This window comes from Garra rufa, chromosome 23 (genome assembly GCF_049309525.1).
Source record: "Garra rufa chromosome 23, GarRuf1.0, whole genome shotgun sequence".
In the NCBI taxonomy this organism is placed as follows: Eukaryota; Metazoa; Chordata; class Actinopteri; order Cypriniformes; family Cyprinidae; genus Garra; species Garra rufa.
Genome location: NC_133383.1, coordinates 11,916,338 through 11,934,399, shown reverse-complemented (window position 1 = coordinate 11,934,399; position 18,062 = coordinate 11,916,338). Strand labels below are relative to the sequence as shown.

Here is an 18,062-nt window from a genome sequence, read left to right as displayed (position 1 = left end):
ATGTGGTAATTTCACAGTAGGCATACACACAGGTTTGAAGACTCCTTTTCGCCCCCTACAGTGCAATTTGGCTAGGTACACATCGGCGCTAAAATATCAAGGTGAAAGTCATCATAGCTTGCATAGTATAGATCCAGCTCCCAACCCAACTTTGAGACTAGATTAACGGCGATATTTTTTTTAATCGCCCGATAAGAGTCTCACGTTAACGCAGCACGTTAACGCCGATAACGGCCCACCACTAATAAATATACAGATAACACAGTCAGGGATATGCAAACATTTTCCCATAACGTCCTGTGTTCAGGCGAGAGGGCCGACTCACCTTGTTCCTGAGAAGAAATTTGTTTCTGCAGATGAGAATCTCTCGCAGCCACTTCAGAAGCTCAGTGCTGTTGATCAGCTGATGACCAAACAGCTTCTTACAGATGAAGAACAGCACCTGAGAACTGGACCAACAAATACACAATTACAATTCATTTCTAATGAGCATTAATTAACTAGAGTCAAATCCCTGAAGAAGCTACCTGATGTCCCAGAAAGTTTCCATAGAAGCGTCTGGGTTCCACAGCTCAATGCTTTCAGGTTGATGCAGCACTAGAAGAGCCTAAAAGAGACACAAATTATGACTGAAAACTTACATGCTAATACTAAAGGCACTAGATAAACAGTGTCATGCAAATGATCTCACCTCCATGGCCTCCTGGGAAATATCTCCCACGTTAGCAAGCGGCACAAGCTGCACCAGGCCTGTGATGAGATCTGCAGTGCTGGTATGGACCTCCAGACCCTGTTTACCTGGATTCTGATCCACACACATACCCGTGACATTAATAGTACAGAAGAGCATATCTTTAGAAATATCACATATCTTTATAAAACCAAAGCAATCTAAACCTCTTCACTCACATGCAGCATCAATTTGGGATCTGCATGGAGGAGTTTCACCAAAGCCAAGAGCAGATATTTGTGACTCCTGGTGTCCAGATCAGTGGTTTTCTCTTTAAATTTAAGACTGCTCATTTTCTCCTTAAACGTCAAACTCTGAGAGGAAGACAGAGAGAAAGAAATAGTAACATATACAAAAGGATCCGAGGCATCATACAAAGTCATTTTTACCTAAACTGCCAAATTCATTTCCGAGATGAATGCTCTAATTAATTCGATAACATGTCATGACATGGACCTATGTGGAACATTTAATGTAGCATACTGTTCACATACCATGTCTAAAAATAGTAGGCTGGATGTAGTAAACTGTGCAACTATGCAAATATTCTATTCCCAGCATCTTTCCCCAGTGTCAGATACTAGAGGGGATCTTGTGTCTGAGAAGTTTTGTGGGCGTCTCACCGAGGTCATTCGGAGGGGGGCGTGACTGCTGCAGCCCTGCACCACTCTCCCCAGAGTCTCCGCAAACATTAGCCGCAGTTCTCCCGAGTAACAGTACACGGTATCGATCTTCGGCCACCAATCCAGCTGGGACTAGAACATGACGGAACACACACAGAGGACATTTGGACATCCTGGGAGTAAATCAGACATCCTATCTCTCTGAGGTGATCTAAGGACACAAGGAGCTCTTACATTAGTGATGATTCGGTGGAGAGAATTCACCAGCACGAAATGAAACGTAGGAGGTGAGGAGGGCGCCAGACACACCTTAAAGAAATAGAATAAGAGATTTTGTGAAATTATACAGCAACTACAAGCATATCCAACTTTACCTGAATACATACAATACAGTCTGGTTAAGCAGTATACGCTATATAGCAAATCTCAGCTGCTTAAAGGATTAGTTCACTTTTTAGAGTGAACATTTTCTGATAATTCACTAACCCCTATGCCATCCAAGATGTTTATGTCTTTCTTTCTTCAGTAGCAAAGAAATTAAGGTTTTTGAGAAAAACGTTCCAGGATTCTTCAAAAGAAATTCATTAAACAGTCACGTTGGAAAGGTCACACGTTACGTAGGTGGATGAATCGACCCAGTGTTTGCAAAGCGAATGTGTAAAGAAAGTCAAAAGCCTTATGCGAAAAAAGGCAATAGGCGATTTTTAAGTTGGAGGAGAAAATTAGATTCTTTTTTTTTTGAAAATGACAAATGGTTTCGCTGGATAAGACCCTTACTCCTCGGCTGGGATTGTTTGAAACTGCAATTTGGACCTTCAACCCGTTGGCTCCCATTTAAGTCAAAAGTCAGAAACATTAACTAAAACATTTATTTCTTTGTGACTGAAGACATGAATATCTTGGATGTCATTATCAGGATTTTTTTATTCTGGAAGTGAACTAATCCTTTAAAGGGGTCCTACTATGCTTTTTGAATTTTAGTCAGTGTCCACTCCAAAAGGAAATATTTTGTTTTTAAAGGGGTCATAGGATGCACAAGTTAATATGATGCTTTAGGGTCCTAATGAAAAGTTTGTAATATACTTTGATTCAAAATTCTCTATGGTTGTGTAAAAAAACACTGATTTTACCTGGTAAAAAATCCCTCTGTTCTCAGCAAGCGATATCAGTACCTGGCCCTTTAAATGATATGAACCTCTGCTCACCCCGCCCCTCAGTTCTGTGGGGTGTGTCATTACAGAGCACACGGGGTGTTGCCTAGACAACAGTTGGGGGTATAGTTGTATAGTTTGGGGAAAAATGGCACCGGGGGGGCTTTGAAGACACTGTACAACCCCATCCATTTAAAATTTAATTTAAAAACCGGAGTTGGAAGAAACAAGATGACACCCGCAAAGAAGTTCGACAATTACGCCTTATACTGGACGTGTCTGAATGGTTAGTAAACTTAATGTCACTTTGATTTATCTTTGTATAAGGGTATGTCGGGGTAGTGTACTGAGAGAGATACGAACGCGATGTGTTTACTGAGGTATAGAGACGAATGCAATGTGTTTACATAACTTACCCCGTCGTAATACTGAAATACATAAATGTGAGTAGTTATGGTCTTTACTCATATGCAGTTGCGGGCTGTAAACACTTTTGCAGGTATTGCGTTAAGGTTACACCGTTTTAAACCATCTAGCGTTACAAAGCTAAGCTTAATGTAGTTTTACTACAACATACACAGTTTGTAACTAGACAATCACCTTAATGCATTGTTCATTATAAACGTGCGATTATGAATTACATTGAGACGGATGTACATAGAGAAGATGACATAACCATGTTCTCTGAGCATGTTACACTTTAGCCGCATTCATCGTGAAACGCGCTAACTTTAGCACATTATTTAAAAGGCGATTAGCAAAGATTCATATAAAAAGAAATTACACTCACTTCTTCTGGTGGAGATGAAGCAAGAACACGAATAGTTACAGACCCATTTTTCAGCAGCAGCTTCACAAAAACTGCTTCATACTGACCCTCGTTTTTAAAGCAGTATGGTGAGAATTGATTCGCGTAAACATAAACCCATTTAGGTAGATCGGCGGCCACATTCCCTCAGTGCTGTCAGTTTACATCTGACTCAGGGCGGGTCTATGCTAAAACACTGCTGTCTATCAACTATCGCAGGAGCGGCCTCTGTCGGTGTTACGCCACAACAACAGGCATCTGAGAACAGCTCGATATGAGAAGAGGCAAATTATTTTACTTAATTAAAAGAAAACTACTGGGTGGATCTTTGTCATTCTAGGGTGCTTGTGTACACACACTCCCAACACACATTTCAGTTCAAACTGCTTGTGAAAGTGCATGTGGCACCGGATGACCCCTTTAAAAAAAATCCCTTTTCAAGAACTACAACGAACGGCTTGTTTGGACTGTTTTCCGGATGTTATGATATCACAAAGCTCATTAGAATATCATTAAAATAAATATACTATATCCAGCTTTCCTTGCATACATACAGTACACTCACCTAAGGAGATACAGTTTAAGTCCAAAGTTTACATACACCTTGCAGAATCTGCAAAATGTAAATTATTTGACCAAAATACGAGAGATCATACAAAATGCATGTTATTTTTTATTTAATACTTACCTGAATAAGATATTTTTCCATAAAAGACATTTACATGTAGTCCACAGGAGAAAACAAATGTTGAATTTATTAAAATTACCCTGTTATGCTTGATTCTTATTACTGTGTTGTTACCAAAACTTGTTTTTTTTGTTTAGTAATAGTTGTTCATGAGTCCCTTGTTTGTCCTGAACAGTTAAACTGCCTGCTGTTCTTCAGAAAAATCTTTTAGGTCCCACAAATTCTGTGGTTTTTGCTGCATTTTTGTGTATTTGAACCCTCTCCAACAATCACTGTATGATATTGAGATGCACCTTTTCACAACTGAGGGACTCATATGCATCTATTACAGAAGGTTTAATCACTCACTGATGAAAAAACAACGCATTAAGAGTCAGGGGTGTAAACTTTTGAACAGAATGACTTGTGTACATTTTTTTTATTTTGCCTAAATATATTTTTTCATTTAGTACTGCCCTTCAGAAGATACTTACATGCTTCCCAGAAGACAAAATAAGTTAAATTTACCCTGAAATTCAAAAAGTACAGCTCTTAATGCATTGTGTTTCCTTTTGGAGCATCAGTGAGTGTTTGAACCTTTTGTAATAGTTGCATATGAGTCCCTCACTGTGAAAAGACAGATCTCAAATTCATACAATCATTGTTAGAAAGGGTTCAAATACACAAAAATGCAGAAAAACCAAAGAATTTGTGGGAGCTAAAAGATTTTTCTAAAGAACAGCACAACAATAAACTATTATTTTCTCTTGTGGACTATATGTAAATGTCTTTTATTTAACATTTCTTTTTCAGGTCAGTACTTAAGAGGAACCATAAAATGCTTCTTATTTTTTATTATTTTGCTAAAATAATTAACATTTTTCAGATTCTGCAAGGTGTACTTAAACTTTTGACTTTAACTGTACATACAGTACTATACAGCAAATCTTAACTGCCTGATATTTTTTATTTTGCTGCAAAATTTAACTTCATTATCACCCAGCTCTTTATATAAAGTTGGATATGAAGTGAAAAGAGCTTTATGAATACATTTGACTTGACTTTTCCACACACCTTAAAATGCTGATTGTTATGTGGGTTGATTCTGAAACAGGAGACAAAACAGTCGATCATTAAGTCCAAGTCTGCACTTTGGCTGCCTGCGCCTCTGGAAAATGGTTTAGCTGGGTTAAACAGCAACCCCTGGAGGAAAAGAGACAGTCATCAAACGGTGAAACTGTGTAATTTATCATGTCGCTCAAAACCCGTAAGACCTTCGTTCATTTCTGAACACAAATTCAGATATTTTTGATGAAATCTGAGAGCTTTCTGACCCTGCATAGACAGCAACGCAAATGAAACGTTCAAGGCCCAGAAAGATACCACATCAGTGGTTCAACCGTAATGTTATGAATCTATGGGAATACTTCTTGTGCTCAAAGAAAACAAAAATAACGACTTTATTCAACAATTTCCTCTCTTCCGTGTCAGTCTTCGATGCGTGTTCACAATAGCACCATGACACATGCCTTTCTGGGCCTTGAACGTGTCAGTTGCATCGTTGTCTATGCAGGGTCAGAAAGCTCTCGGATTTCATCTAAAATATCTTAATATTGTGTTCCGAAAATGAACGAAGGTCTTACAGGTTTGGAACAACATGAGGGTGAGTAAACAATGACAGAATTTTCTTTTCCGGTGAACTAACCCTTTAATCATTTTCTGCTACTCGAAACACAAACCAGCCAATAACTTAAATAAAAAGGTCCAATTTCTACCTGAGAGCCATATTTGTTCATACCTTCAGATCCACGACAATGGACTGCACCAGCAGGAAGATAACAGAGTGATCCTCCCAGCTGATATATGTGGATGCTTTACACAGATTAACGCAGGCAATAGCTGCACTCTCCGTCAGCTGTTTGCTTCCACCGTGACCAGTCAAGGCTTTCCGTAGATTCTCCAAAAACAGTTTCTACAAGAAAAAAGCAACACATGAATACATATTGCAAAGAGTTCAGAGAGAATCTAATTATGGTTTATAGTATGAATATTTTACTAATTTTGTCTAGAATTACAAAATAAGAAATTGTTGAATAAAGTTGTTATTTTTGTTTTCTTTATGCATAAAAACCATTCTCGTAGCCTAATGAAGCTGAGGTTGAACCACTGATGTCATATGAACTATTTTAATGATGTCCTTACTACCTTTCTGGGCCCTGAACATGTCAGTTGCGTTGCTGTCTATGCAGGGGCAGAAAGCTCTTGGATTTCATAAAAAATATCTTAATTTGTGTTCTGAAGATGAACAAAGGTCTTACGGGTTTGGAACAACTTGAGGTTGAGTAATTAATGACAGAATTTTCATTTTTGGGTGAACCATCCCTTTTAATAAATTGCAATGGCCCATTTAATCGGTTTATTAGCAGATATTATAACTTAAGAACAGTAAAGGTAAAGAGGAGATTCTTACAAGTACATGTGCAGAAGTTTGTATATGCTTGCCTTGTTGTCTTTCGAGTCATCTGGCGTGTCTCTGGACACGTCTTGCGCAATGTCAGGACAGAGGATAAAGAGGATGATTTGCAGGGGCCAAACAGCAGCCTTCCTCTTCGTACTCTCAGCAAAACTATCCACCAGATCAAACAGCTTCTCAGCACACTCTGTAACAAACGCGCACACACACAAAGATCAGATTCACGTATCCTCTCCAAAGCAATACTGATATGGTACGGTGAGGTTTTCAGTGGACGCACCAGCCATGTCCGCCTGAGGCCTCTGGTACAACCTGGTGAATTCATCAGCATAATTTTCCACCCAGTTCCAGAACGCCTGCAAATTTCATTAAATTAAAACACACACAGAGCAGATGTTTGCTGCACTGAGACAGGACCTCACTAGGTGGCAGCAGAGAAAAACCTTCCAACAAATTACAAAATATGCTAAATTAGCATTTAAATTTATAAAAGCCAGAAACTGTCCTTAATATCACAATAAAAATTAATCACAGTATTAAAGGAGAAGTTCACAAAAAACCTCTTGTCATCCGAGATGTTCATGTCTTTCTTCGGTTGTGAAGAAATTACTTTTTTGATGGAAACATTTCAGAGTTTCTGTCCATATAGTAGACTTCTATGGTGCCCCGAGTTTGAACTTTCAAAATGCGGATTAAATGCAGTTTCAAAGGGCTCTAAAAGATCCTAGCTGAGGAAAAGAGTCTTATCTAGCAAAACAACTGGTCATTTTCTAAAAAAAATAGACAATTTATATACTTTTTAACCTCAAATGCCCCTCATGTCTAGTTTTTTGACATAACCCAGGGGTTTTCAAAGTCTAAGCCAGTGGGCCTCCGTTTTGACACAGCTTACCCATTGGCGCCCCTGGACCTGAATGAATTTGGAGCAAAAATGTGTTACTAAAATGTTCCCAATAGACAACGGGTTTGTAAACAGACTCAAAACAATGCAAAATCCATGCACGCGTTTTACTAAAGTAAATTTGAACGTACATACTGACTTTTTTTATACGTTCGATACATATACGCACTGCTCTGGTGCATCACCCTAGTTTTGTAGACGGAAGGTGCGTGTGGCTTGAAGTTGCGCTACGCACACCGACATGACATTAGAGTAGCGCAAAGTGATTTGAAAGCATGCAGAGCTGTCTGCGCTATATAGCTCTTGTGGTACTTTGATTTTTAACATGTACCTTTCTGCACAGCGCCGCTTCAAGTCGAACGCCCCTAAAAATCCAATTGACAGCCCCGCGACCGCCTGTATCGCCTGCTGGACGGGCCGGCACTGGATTGGCGGGCTTGACAAACAGAAGTGAATTCACAGCTACAGCCTTCTGGGTGAAAAATGTTTTTCTTATTTTTGACGTATTTTATTTAGCTTTGTTTAATTAAAAACATTTAAACATAATAAAAATGTATATAATATTTAAACTCAATAATTATATTTTTAATATATAATACTTTTTTCCCCTGCGCCTCCCCTGACATGCTCTGGCGCCCCCCTGGGGAGGCACACTTTGAAAACCCTTGGCATAACCTAACTGTATTGAACCAGAATAAGGAACAGAGCTGACACAAGGCTAGATAAGACAAGCATTTGGGGTTAAAAAGTATATGAATTGTAATTTTTTTTTAGAAACTGATCATTTTGCTAGATAAGACCTTTCTTCCTCATCTGGGAGGGTTTAGAGCCCTTTGAAGCTGCATGTAAAGTGCATTTGGAAGTTCAAACTCAGGGGGCACCATAGAAGTCCACTATATGGAGAGAAATCCTGAAATGTTTTCCTCAAAAAATGTAATTTCTTTACGACTGAAGAAAGAAAGACATGAACATCTTGGATAACAAGGGGGTGAGTATATTATCTGTACATTTTTGCTCTGGAAGTGAACTTCTCCTTTAATAACAGCTGTAATCTTTTACATATTTTTTACATAATAATAGTAATTCCACCTACCTTCTCTAAATTGTATATGACACTCAGCTGGGCTGGCTTCTTCAAGGCTTTAAATTTAAACACAGTTTCTGCAAGGAGAAAAGACTTCATCTTTAACTCTTTGACACATTAAAAGAAAAAAAATAGATACTTTTCCTGTTGCCTCTAATATTTTCTCCAGAATCCCCCACATCAACTTATTTAGGCTCAGAGTAAACTTTGAGTCAATCAAACCTTGCAGGAGGCGTTTAAATTTACAGCAGTCCACATTGATGTACTGGATGAGCTCAATGTCGTGCACATCTACAGTATCCTCAGAGCAGACAGTCAGCTCCTGCAACCTGCAGGAAATAAGACAGACAAAAAAATCTGAGAGATCAAATCCATTCAATCCTTCCATCTAATCACAAGGGGTTGTATGTACCTGGTGGAGATGCGGCTGAAGACAGCGCTGAAGTTGCTACAGCTCAGAGAGAACAGAACCCCACAGGCTGAGTTCCTCAGCTCCGCCGCGTACTGGTTTCCCTCACGGTATGTGTGGATGAAATGACAGATCTCAGGCAATAACTGCTTTACGAGCATTGTCTCATCCAGACGCATGCTGTCCTTTGGTTGCTGGAGAGAGAAAGAGAGATTGTAGGAATTATCAACCTCTAGATGTGCATCTCAGAGCTTCAAAATTACATTGAAAAGGCAATAATGCCACAATAGTGACAGCTCATGGAGATCAGACACAATGAACGGTCCGCAGCCATCTCTCACCCCTGCCAGGCACTTCTCCAGTGTGTCCATGATGATAAGCTGGGACAGGTAAAGGTTCCTCTCTGCAGTATCGCCAAATATCCGCTGTAAGAGATAGAGATAGCAAACTACTGTAAGAGAGAGATGAACAGCACATGTGCCATAGTCTAGAAAAAAAAAAAAAAAAAACTCACAGTAGCTCTCGCCTAGTGACCAACCAATATTTTTAATATCCAAAATAAATGACTAGACAGAAAGACACAGGCCTAATGTTGATATAGGATCAAAACAAAAGAGAAAGTAACAAAAATATCTGAAATAAGATAAAATGTAACAAATTATTCAAAAATACTAAATTTTAAAATAAACATCAGCTGCTAAAGGCAGTTAAAATTGCATTAAATTGATCAAAAGTGACAGTAAATAGATCTGTTACATATATGTTACATATATGTTTGTTTCTTTCAAATAAATGCTGTTCTTTCAAACTTTTTATTAATCAAAAAAGTCTAAATGCATCACGGTTTCCATATAAATATTCAGCCACACAACTGTTTTAACATTGATAACAATAACAAATGTTTTTAGAGCAGCAAATCAGCATATTAGAATGATTTCTAAAGGATCATGTGACACTGAAGACTGAAATAATGATGCTGAAAATTCAGTTTTGCCATCACAGGAATGTATTCAATTTTTAAAAAAAGTATTAAAATAAAAAATAAAAAACATTATTTTAAATATTAAGATTATTTTACAATATTCTAACTTTTACAGTATTTTTGATCAAATAAATGCAACCTTGGTAAGCATAAGAGACCTATTTCAAAAACATTAAATTGTCCTGATTTTTAACATTTTGAATGGAAGTGTACCTATTAAAAAATATAAAAAAAATACACATTAAGTCCATTTGTAAATATCTATTGTGTCCATGCATCAACTCTTAAATAAACACTCACCATGTTATTGACGTTCTTCAGTATGTTGGTAAGTCCACTGATGACCAGGGAGAATTTGTATCTGGAGATGTTGATCAGACATTCCTTATTGTGTTCCGTGCTGATTTTAGTGTGTGTGTTTTGCATGCCGACTTTCACAGGAAGCTAAAACAAAAAATGCACAGTTACACTGTGTTAAGATACAAACACATTCAGAACTGTTCATAAACTGTTTCAACCCACTTACAGGACAAACACTCTCTGAAAGAGAGTTATCAGTGTATAAATTTCATTCTGCTCATCACATAAAGACATGAAATATAGTGCAGAAGTCATATGAACAACTTTTTTTGGTGTTTTATGGTACTTTTTTGTCATTTTGTAGCTCGACAGCCCTAGCAGGCAATTATATTTATTATACTTAATAAAATATCCTTAAAAAAAAATCACCTTTGTATTTTACAATATGTGACTTTGAAATTAAGATTTATACATCTGAAAGCTGAATAAATACACTTCCCATTGATGTATGGTTTGTTAGGATAGGACAAGATACAACTATTTCAAATCTGGAATCTGAAGGTGCAAAAAAATCTAAATATTGAGAAAATTGCCTTTAAAGTTGTCCAAATGAAGTTCTTGGCAATGCATATTACTAACCAAAAATTAAGTTTTGATGTATTTTCAGTAGGAAATTTACAAAATATCTTCATGCAACATGATATTTACTTATTATCCTAATGATTTTTGGCATAAAAGAAAAATCAATCATTTTGACCCGTACAATGTATTTTTGGCTATTGCTTCAAACATAACCATGCTACTTAAGGTTTTGTGGTCCAGGGTCACATATGAGGTGAGCAAATCAGAAAGGAAACATATAGAAGGTGAACTACTTCTTAAATCAATGAGAAAACTTGCTGGGCTACAACAAAATAACCAGTAGCAAACATCTCGGTTTCAAAGAGCAAGTCAGAAAATTACTAAAAACCAATTGGCGGCACAGAATCCCATTTTGGGATTATCCAGTGCTTAGACCAGGCTTAGCATCACAAAAACCCCTAATCTCCACTGAACTTCAATCAAACTGCAATGATCCCGACACAGACCACAAGCCACCCTTGACCAGGCCTCTTTAACAAGGCTTCCTCAGTGTCCCAACTGTTGGCTAGACGGTCTTTTGAGACCTTCAAGAACACCAGTCAGTGTGTATATGCCACCAAATCTGGTATTTACCTCCAAAAAAAAAAAAAAAAAGAAATCAGACTAAAGACTTGATGTGGAAACACTGGTTTATGTTTCCAAAATGATTGTTGTTGCAGTACCTTCAGCAACCTCTGAGAGGCAGAAATACTAGCTTTTACTTGGAGTTAGCTAGTAGAGGCCTAAACTGAAATATTTTTCATGTGTTGCCAGTTTAACCGGCTCATAAACATCTTGACACTCACTGAATTCCCTGAAATGGAAATGAAAACAAACATGAAATACAAAATCCTATCAGGGACTTGCCTTTTGTGAGTTAAATGGGTTTGGAACACTATGAGGATGAGCAAACAATGCAACTTCTGTGTCTGTCATGACAGTCCGTTGAGTCTGTCAATGTTTCTTTGGTGTCTGGTCGAATTTTAGACAAAAACTTATGTATATTCAACAAAGAGATGAAAAGAAAACATGCAAGCTTAAACATTCACAGACTTTCGCCTGTTATACTTCTAACCTGTTTCATCAGTACAACTGCAGGTTGAGACCAGTAGGATCCACACTAAAGAGGGAGAGTCATCATTGTGTAAGATACTACTTAGCTATATATCAGACAACGTACCTCACAGAAACCATCTGAAGTAACCTAATAACCCAGCACAGCTCTGAAGAGATATTAAACTGATGACGCAGCTCTTAAACAAGAAAGTGAAGATGTGTGGATCAATCAAGGGTCAGCTGTGAGGTCGGTTCACTTGTGGGACACAAAATATGAAGTGAAAGTATAAACACTAACCCTGATTTCACATGATGTGAATTACAAAAGCAGGACACGTTCCTGGAGCAACATTTGGTCAACCAATGCCATAATTTTAACTCTGATAGCCTCTGTATGTTAACAAGACGTTCGATTTTGAAGTATTTGCTCGCTACATAAATGCATCGATTTACAGATGGAGCTTATTCACACGTTTTTGTGATTTTTATGATATGGTATGCAAGTAAATAACTGTTTATAAGATGTTTGCATACAAATATGTGACCCTGGAACGCAAAACTCAAAAATAAAAAAAGTCAAAGATACATTGTATGGGGCAAAATTAGAAATTTTTCTTTTATGCCACAAATTGGGATATTAAGTAAAGATCATGTTCCTTCCATGAATATATTTAGTAAATTTCTTACCATAAATATATCAAAACCTAATTTTTGATTAGTAATATGCATTGCTAAGAATTTTATTTGGACAACTTTAAAGGCAATTTTCTCAATATTTTTTTTTTTTTTTTGCACCCTCAGATTTCAAATTTTTAAATAGTTGCATCTTGGCCAAAAATTGTCTTCAGCTTTCAGATTATATATAAAATTCAATTTTAAAAAACTGACCCTCATGACTAGTTTTGTGGTCCAGGGTCACATATGATATTAAAATTGAACATAATACTTTCTAGACTTAAAATCTACCGAATGTCCAAGGATACCAAAGATAATCAAATATTCACAGCCTTCTACCTTTTAGAAAATAAACAACGAAATAAATCTAATTATTAATTAAAAAAACAACACATCTTTGATTAAATTGGTACAGTGACACAAAGTGGTTGAAATTTCAAGAAACTGCCTGAATATCTACATATGTCTTTGTTTATTGAAAGGTTTTACATTAATAAATGTAAATGCACTAAATTGTGGTACAATCTCAACATCTATAAATAAGAAAGCAATAAAACTCTCGAACGAGCAATGACACTTTATGTTTTTAATCATCATTCTTGAGTACACAATGTTATTTCTTGTTATATGTGACCATGTACCACAAAACCAGTCTTAAGTATATGGGTATATTTCTAGCAATAATCAAAAATACATTGCATGGGTCAAAATGATCGATATTTCTTTTATAGCAAAAATCATTATATTATTAAATAAAGATCATGTTCCATGAAAATATTTAGTAAATTTCCTACCATAAATATCAAAACTTTGCAATGCATATTACTAATCAAAAGTTAAGAACTTCATTTGGACAACTTTAAAGGCGATTTTCTCAGTATTTAGATTTTTTTTGCACCCAGATTTTCAAATAGTTGAATCTTGGCCAAATATTGTCCTTTCCTAACAAACCATTCATCAACAGAAATCTCATTTCTTCACTTATTTATAAAAAAAATACCCTTATGACTGGTTTTGTGGTCCAGGGTTACATTTGTATTAAATCAAACACTACAACTACATAAAAATCGATTGCATATACCAAGAAGCTGGACTTTATTTATTTATAATAGGGAATTTGCATATTTGTGGCAGTTGAATGGTTAAATAAAATGCGAAAGATATATTATTTTGGCTTGGGCATCATAGTGGTTTGGCAGATGGGACACATCCCCCATAGGGGTGACCCTGACCCTAACCTGAAAATACAACTGCAGAAACTGGTCAACAAAAATTTAAGATTAAGATTTTTCTTTAATAACAATAGGTTGACAGGTACGTTTCTCCAGGGGGGTGTTCCATAAAACAAGTTTACCAAATAAGTCAGGCTTATTTCAGTTATTGTGACTTATTTTAAGACAAATCAAGTGACAATAAGTCAGACTAACTAAAATAAGCCGCCGGTTTATTACCGCAGTAAAGATAGTTTGTGGTTTGATATTCAGATTTCTTTTGGCTGTAAAAACACAGTGCGCTGTCATAAACATGCAAATAATGCCAAATTTCGTTCTCCATGATATGTGAATTCTGGTGATGCTGTTCTTCTGGCCGAAATCAGGATTTTTTTTAATCGACTTTTCATTTTATAATGCTTATAGCTCCGAAAGTTGGACACTTAGAAGACTGAAACCGGTGTCACAGCAAAGCTCTTGTCCGTAAACCCCTTTTGTAGTCCGCTATAAGGAATGTGAAAGATACGCGCTCTTGATGTTTAACGTCCTTTACCAATAAACACGCAGACTGCTCGAATACAAAAACCCTTAACTTGACTATTCTGCATTGTGATAAATTTAACAGTGCAGTTATGGTCAGTTAACCCTTTCCTGATTCATGTACATTACAATTCTGATCTGTGAAAACATTCAAAGTTCAGTTCTGGTCAGCTGACCCTTCTCTGAGTCACTAACATCACTATTCTGATCTGTGAAAACTTTCACAGTTGAGTATTGGTCAGCTGACCCTTCTCTGAGTCATGTACATCACTAAAGTTTTCACAAGTTTTCACAGATCAGAATAGTGATGTTAGTGACTCAGAGAAGGGTCAGCTGATCCGTACTCAATTGTGAAAGTTTTCACAGATCAGAATAGTGATGTTAGTGACTCAGAGAAGGGTCAGCTGACCTGTACTCAAGTGTGAAAGTTTTCACAGATCAGAATAGTGATGTTAGTGACTCAGGGAAGGGTCAGCTGATCCGTACTCAAGTGTGAAAGTTTTCACAGATCAGAATAGTGATGTTAGTGACTCAGGGAAGGGTCAGCTGATCCGTACTCAACTGTCAAAGTTTTCACAGATCAGAATAGTGATGTTAGTGACTCAGAGAAGGGTCAGCTGATTCGTACTCAATTGTGAAAGTTTTCACAGATCAGAATAGTGATGTTAGTGACTCAGAGAAGGGTCAGCTGACCTGTACTCAACTGTGAAAGTTTTCACAGATCAGAATAGTGATGTTAGTGACTCAGAGAAGGGTTAGCTGATCCGTACTCAACTGTCAAAGTTTTCACAGATCAGAATAGTGATGTTAGTGACTCAGAGAAGGGTCAGCTGACCTGTACTCAACTGTGAAAGTTTTCACAGATCAGAATAGTGATGTTAGTGACTCAGAGAAGGGTTAGCTGATCCGTACTCAAATGTGAAAGTTTTCACAGATCAGAATAGTGATGTTAGTGACTCAGAGAAGGGTCAGCTGATTCGTACTCAATTGTGAAAGTTTTCACAGATCAGAATAGTGATGTTAGTGACTCAGAGAAGGGTTAGCTGATCCGTACTCAACTGTCAAAGTTTTCACAGATCAGAATAGTGATGTTAGTGACTCAGAGAAGGGTCAGCTGATTCGTACTCAATTGTGAAAGTTTTCACAGATCAGAATAGTGATGTTAGTGACTCAGAGAAAGGTCAGCTGACCAATACTCAACTGTCAAAGTTTTCACAGATCAGAATAGTGATGTTAGTGACTCAGAGAAGGGTTAGTTGATCCGTACTCAATTGTGAAAGTTTTCACAGATCAGAATAGTGATGTTAGTGACTCAGAGAAGGGTCAGCTGATCCATACTCAACTGTGAAATTTTTCACAGATCAGAATTGCAATGTACATGAATCAGGAAAGGGTTAACTGAACTGCACTGTCAAATTTATCACAATGCAGAATAGTCAAGTTAAGGGTTCAGGGAAACCTTCAACTGAGAAAAATCTTATATTCTATATTAATAATCTATATTAAAAATCAATATTCTTTTACAAATCAGAATTTGAAGCCCAGTAACCAGGGAAAGGTACAACGATCAAAACCTTTGAAATAAAGTTTACAACTATATAAGCTCATTACCTAATAATGAAAACTTTTATTCACTGGAACAGCACTGCGTGACATTATGATAAAAGAAAGAGGGAGCAGAGCAAAAAGAAACACTGACACGTTATAAATTGCGATTGTGAACGTTTTCACAAATCGAGTTTGACCTAAAAACAGTGTTTTTGTATTCGAGCAGTCTGCGTGTTTATTGGTAAATGACGTTAAACATCAAGAGCGCCTATCTTTCACATTCCTTATAGCGGACTACAAAGGGGTTTACGGACAAGAGCTTTGCTGTGAAAAAATTCACAGGTCATGCTGGTTAAGATGACACGGTTTCAGTCTTCTAAGTGTCCAACTTTCGGAGCTATAAGCATTATAAAATTAAAAGTCGATTCGAAAAAAAAATCCTGATTTCGGCCAGAAGAACAGCATCACCAGAATTCACATATCATGGAGAACGAAATTCGGCATTATTTGCATGTTTATGACAGCGCACTGTGTTTTTACAGCCAAAAGAAATCTGAATATCAAACCGCAAACTATCTTTACTGCGGTTGGCTACCGTGGTAAATTTGTTTTATAGAACACCCCCCAGGTCCTAACCCTAACACCAGTGGTCAAGTGATCACTTTAGAGGAATTATTTTCAAGATGAACCCTTGCCCTGTTGTTTTAGGTAGAAGGGTTTGTTTAGGTTTCGAGTTGATGAGAATGTTAGTTCGCGATTTAGTAGCGGATGCTGAGCAACATGTACTGCTAAACTAGCCCCGTCCCCTGCATTCAATGTTGTTATAAGATATAAACACAACAGCATCAGAATGAGAAAGGTGGACGCGCAGTTGCTGCACGAATGCGCTGCGACCTGTACGCGACAACTGCGCATCCGTGCAGACGAGGCGTTCACAGAGATGTTTAGATGAGCTCTGACCTGTTCGTCGAATCGGGTGATGACGGCCTGGACCCACTCCACGGGCTTCTGCGCCGCCATGGCCGCTCACGCCTGCACCTCCGCCGCCGCTGATGATGATGAAGATGATGATGACGGTGATGAAGTGGAGGAGGAGAGGACGCCTTTTCCGCGGTCTGCGACCCCTGCGCTCCTCGATCCGTGCCGCGCTGAGGGCCGAACGAGGGGCGGCTCGGTATTCGGTCTGGTCGGTGTCAGAAACAGCAGCATGCCGCCATGACAGTGCCGGAAGTTTGAATCCTCCGATCCAGCGAAGCAGCAGCAGCAGCACAGCAGCGGTGCAGATGAGAGATGAGAACACGAGTGCGCATGCGCCAGAAGAGACCGCGAGCAAGATAGAGAGAAAGACAGAACGATTGTATTTATTTTATTTTCCTTTACATTTATATATTTAGTTATTTCTTTATTTGAATTATATATTATATTTAAAATAATTATACTATAAAATTAATTAAAACTAAAACTAAAATGTATATATAAAGAGACAGAGAGGTTTATTTTATATTTATGTTTATGCTTTTTTTTTACATTTTATTTTGTATATAAACAAACTGAAAACTGTATATTCCTAATATAAAAATTTACACTAATAATATCATACAGTATTATTCTTTAATGTTTAGCCAATATTGTATTATTATTCTTGTATATACACTACCAGTCATATTTTAATATTTTTAAATAAGTCTCTTCTGCTCACTAAGCCTGCAATTATTTGATCCTAAGTACAGCAAAAACAGTACATTTTTAAAATATTTTTACTATATAAAATAACTGTTTTTTACTTGAATATATTTTAAATTGTAATTTATTCCTGTGATTTCAAAGCTGAATTTTTAGCTTTATCATTACTCCAGTCACATGATCCTTCAGAAATCATTCTAATATTCTGATTTGCTGCTCAAAAAATGTGTTATTGTTATTATGTTGAAAACAGCTAAATACATTTTTTCAGGTTTCTTTGATGAATAGAAATTTCAACAGCATTTATCTGAAATAGAATTGTTTTTGTAACATTAAAAATGTCTTCATCATCACTTTTGATCAATTTAAAGCATCCTTGCAAAAATACAAGTATTCATTTCCATAATTTCCAAAATAATTGTTTTGTCCAAAAATAAAAATATACTCAATTGTTTTAAAATATTGATGATAATAATAATTATTTCTTGAACAGCAAATCAGCATATTATAAGGACTTTTGAAGGATCATGTGACAGTGAAGACTGGAGTAATTATGCTAAAAAAAAAATATTATAATTACATTTTAATATATATTTAAAA

At 37.0% G+C, this 18,062-nt stretch overlaps 1 protein-coding gene across 1 annotated transcript; it reads right to left on the bottom strand.

Moving 5' to 3' along the window:
• Positions 1-523: 523 nt before the first annotated feature.
• Positions 524-16,799, bottom strand: LOC141298793 (neurofibromin-like). Its single transcript, XM_073829105.1, has 15 exons — positions 16,740-16,799; positions 10,129-10,272; positions 9,188-9,271; positions 8,850-9,040; positions 8,660-8,766; positions 8,447-8,514; positions 6,733-6,808; positions 6,482-6,639; positions 5,778-5,951; positions 5,054-5,182; positions 1,588-1,662; positions 1,354-1,485; positions 910-1,044; positions 692-805; positions 524-607 (listed from the first exon to the last, which is right to left on the bottom strand). Exons 1-15 carry the CDS (start codon positions 16,797-16,799, stop codon positions 524-526), a joined length of 1,731 nt encoding a protein of 576 aa, XP_073685206.1.
• Positions 16,800-18,062: the final 1,263 nt, after the last annotated feature.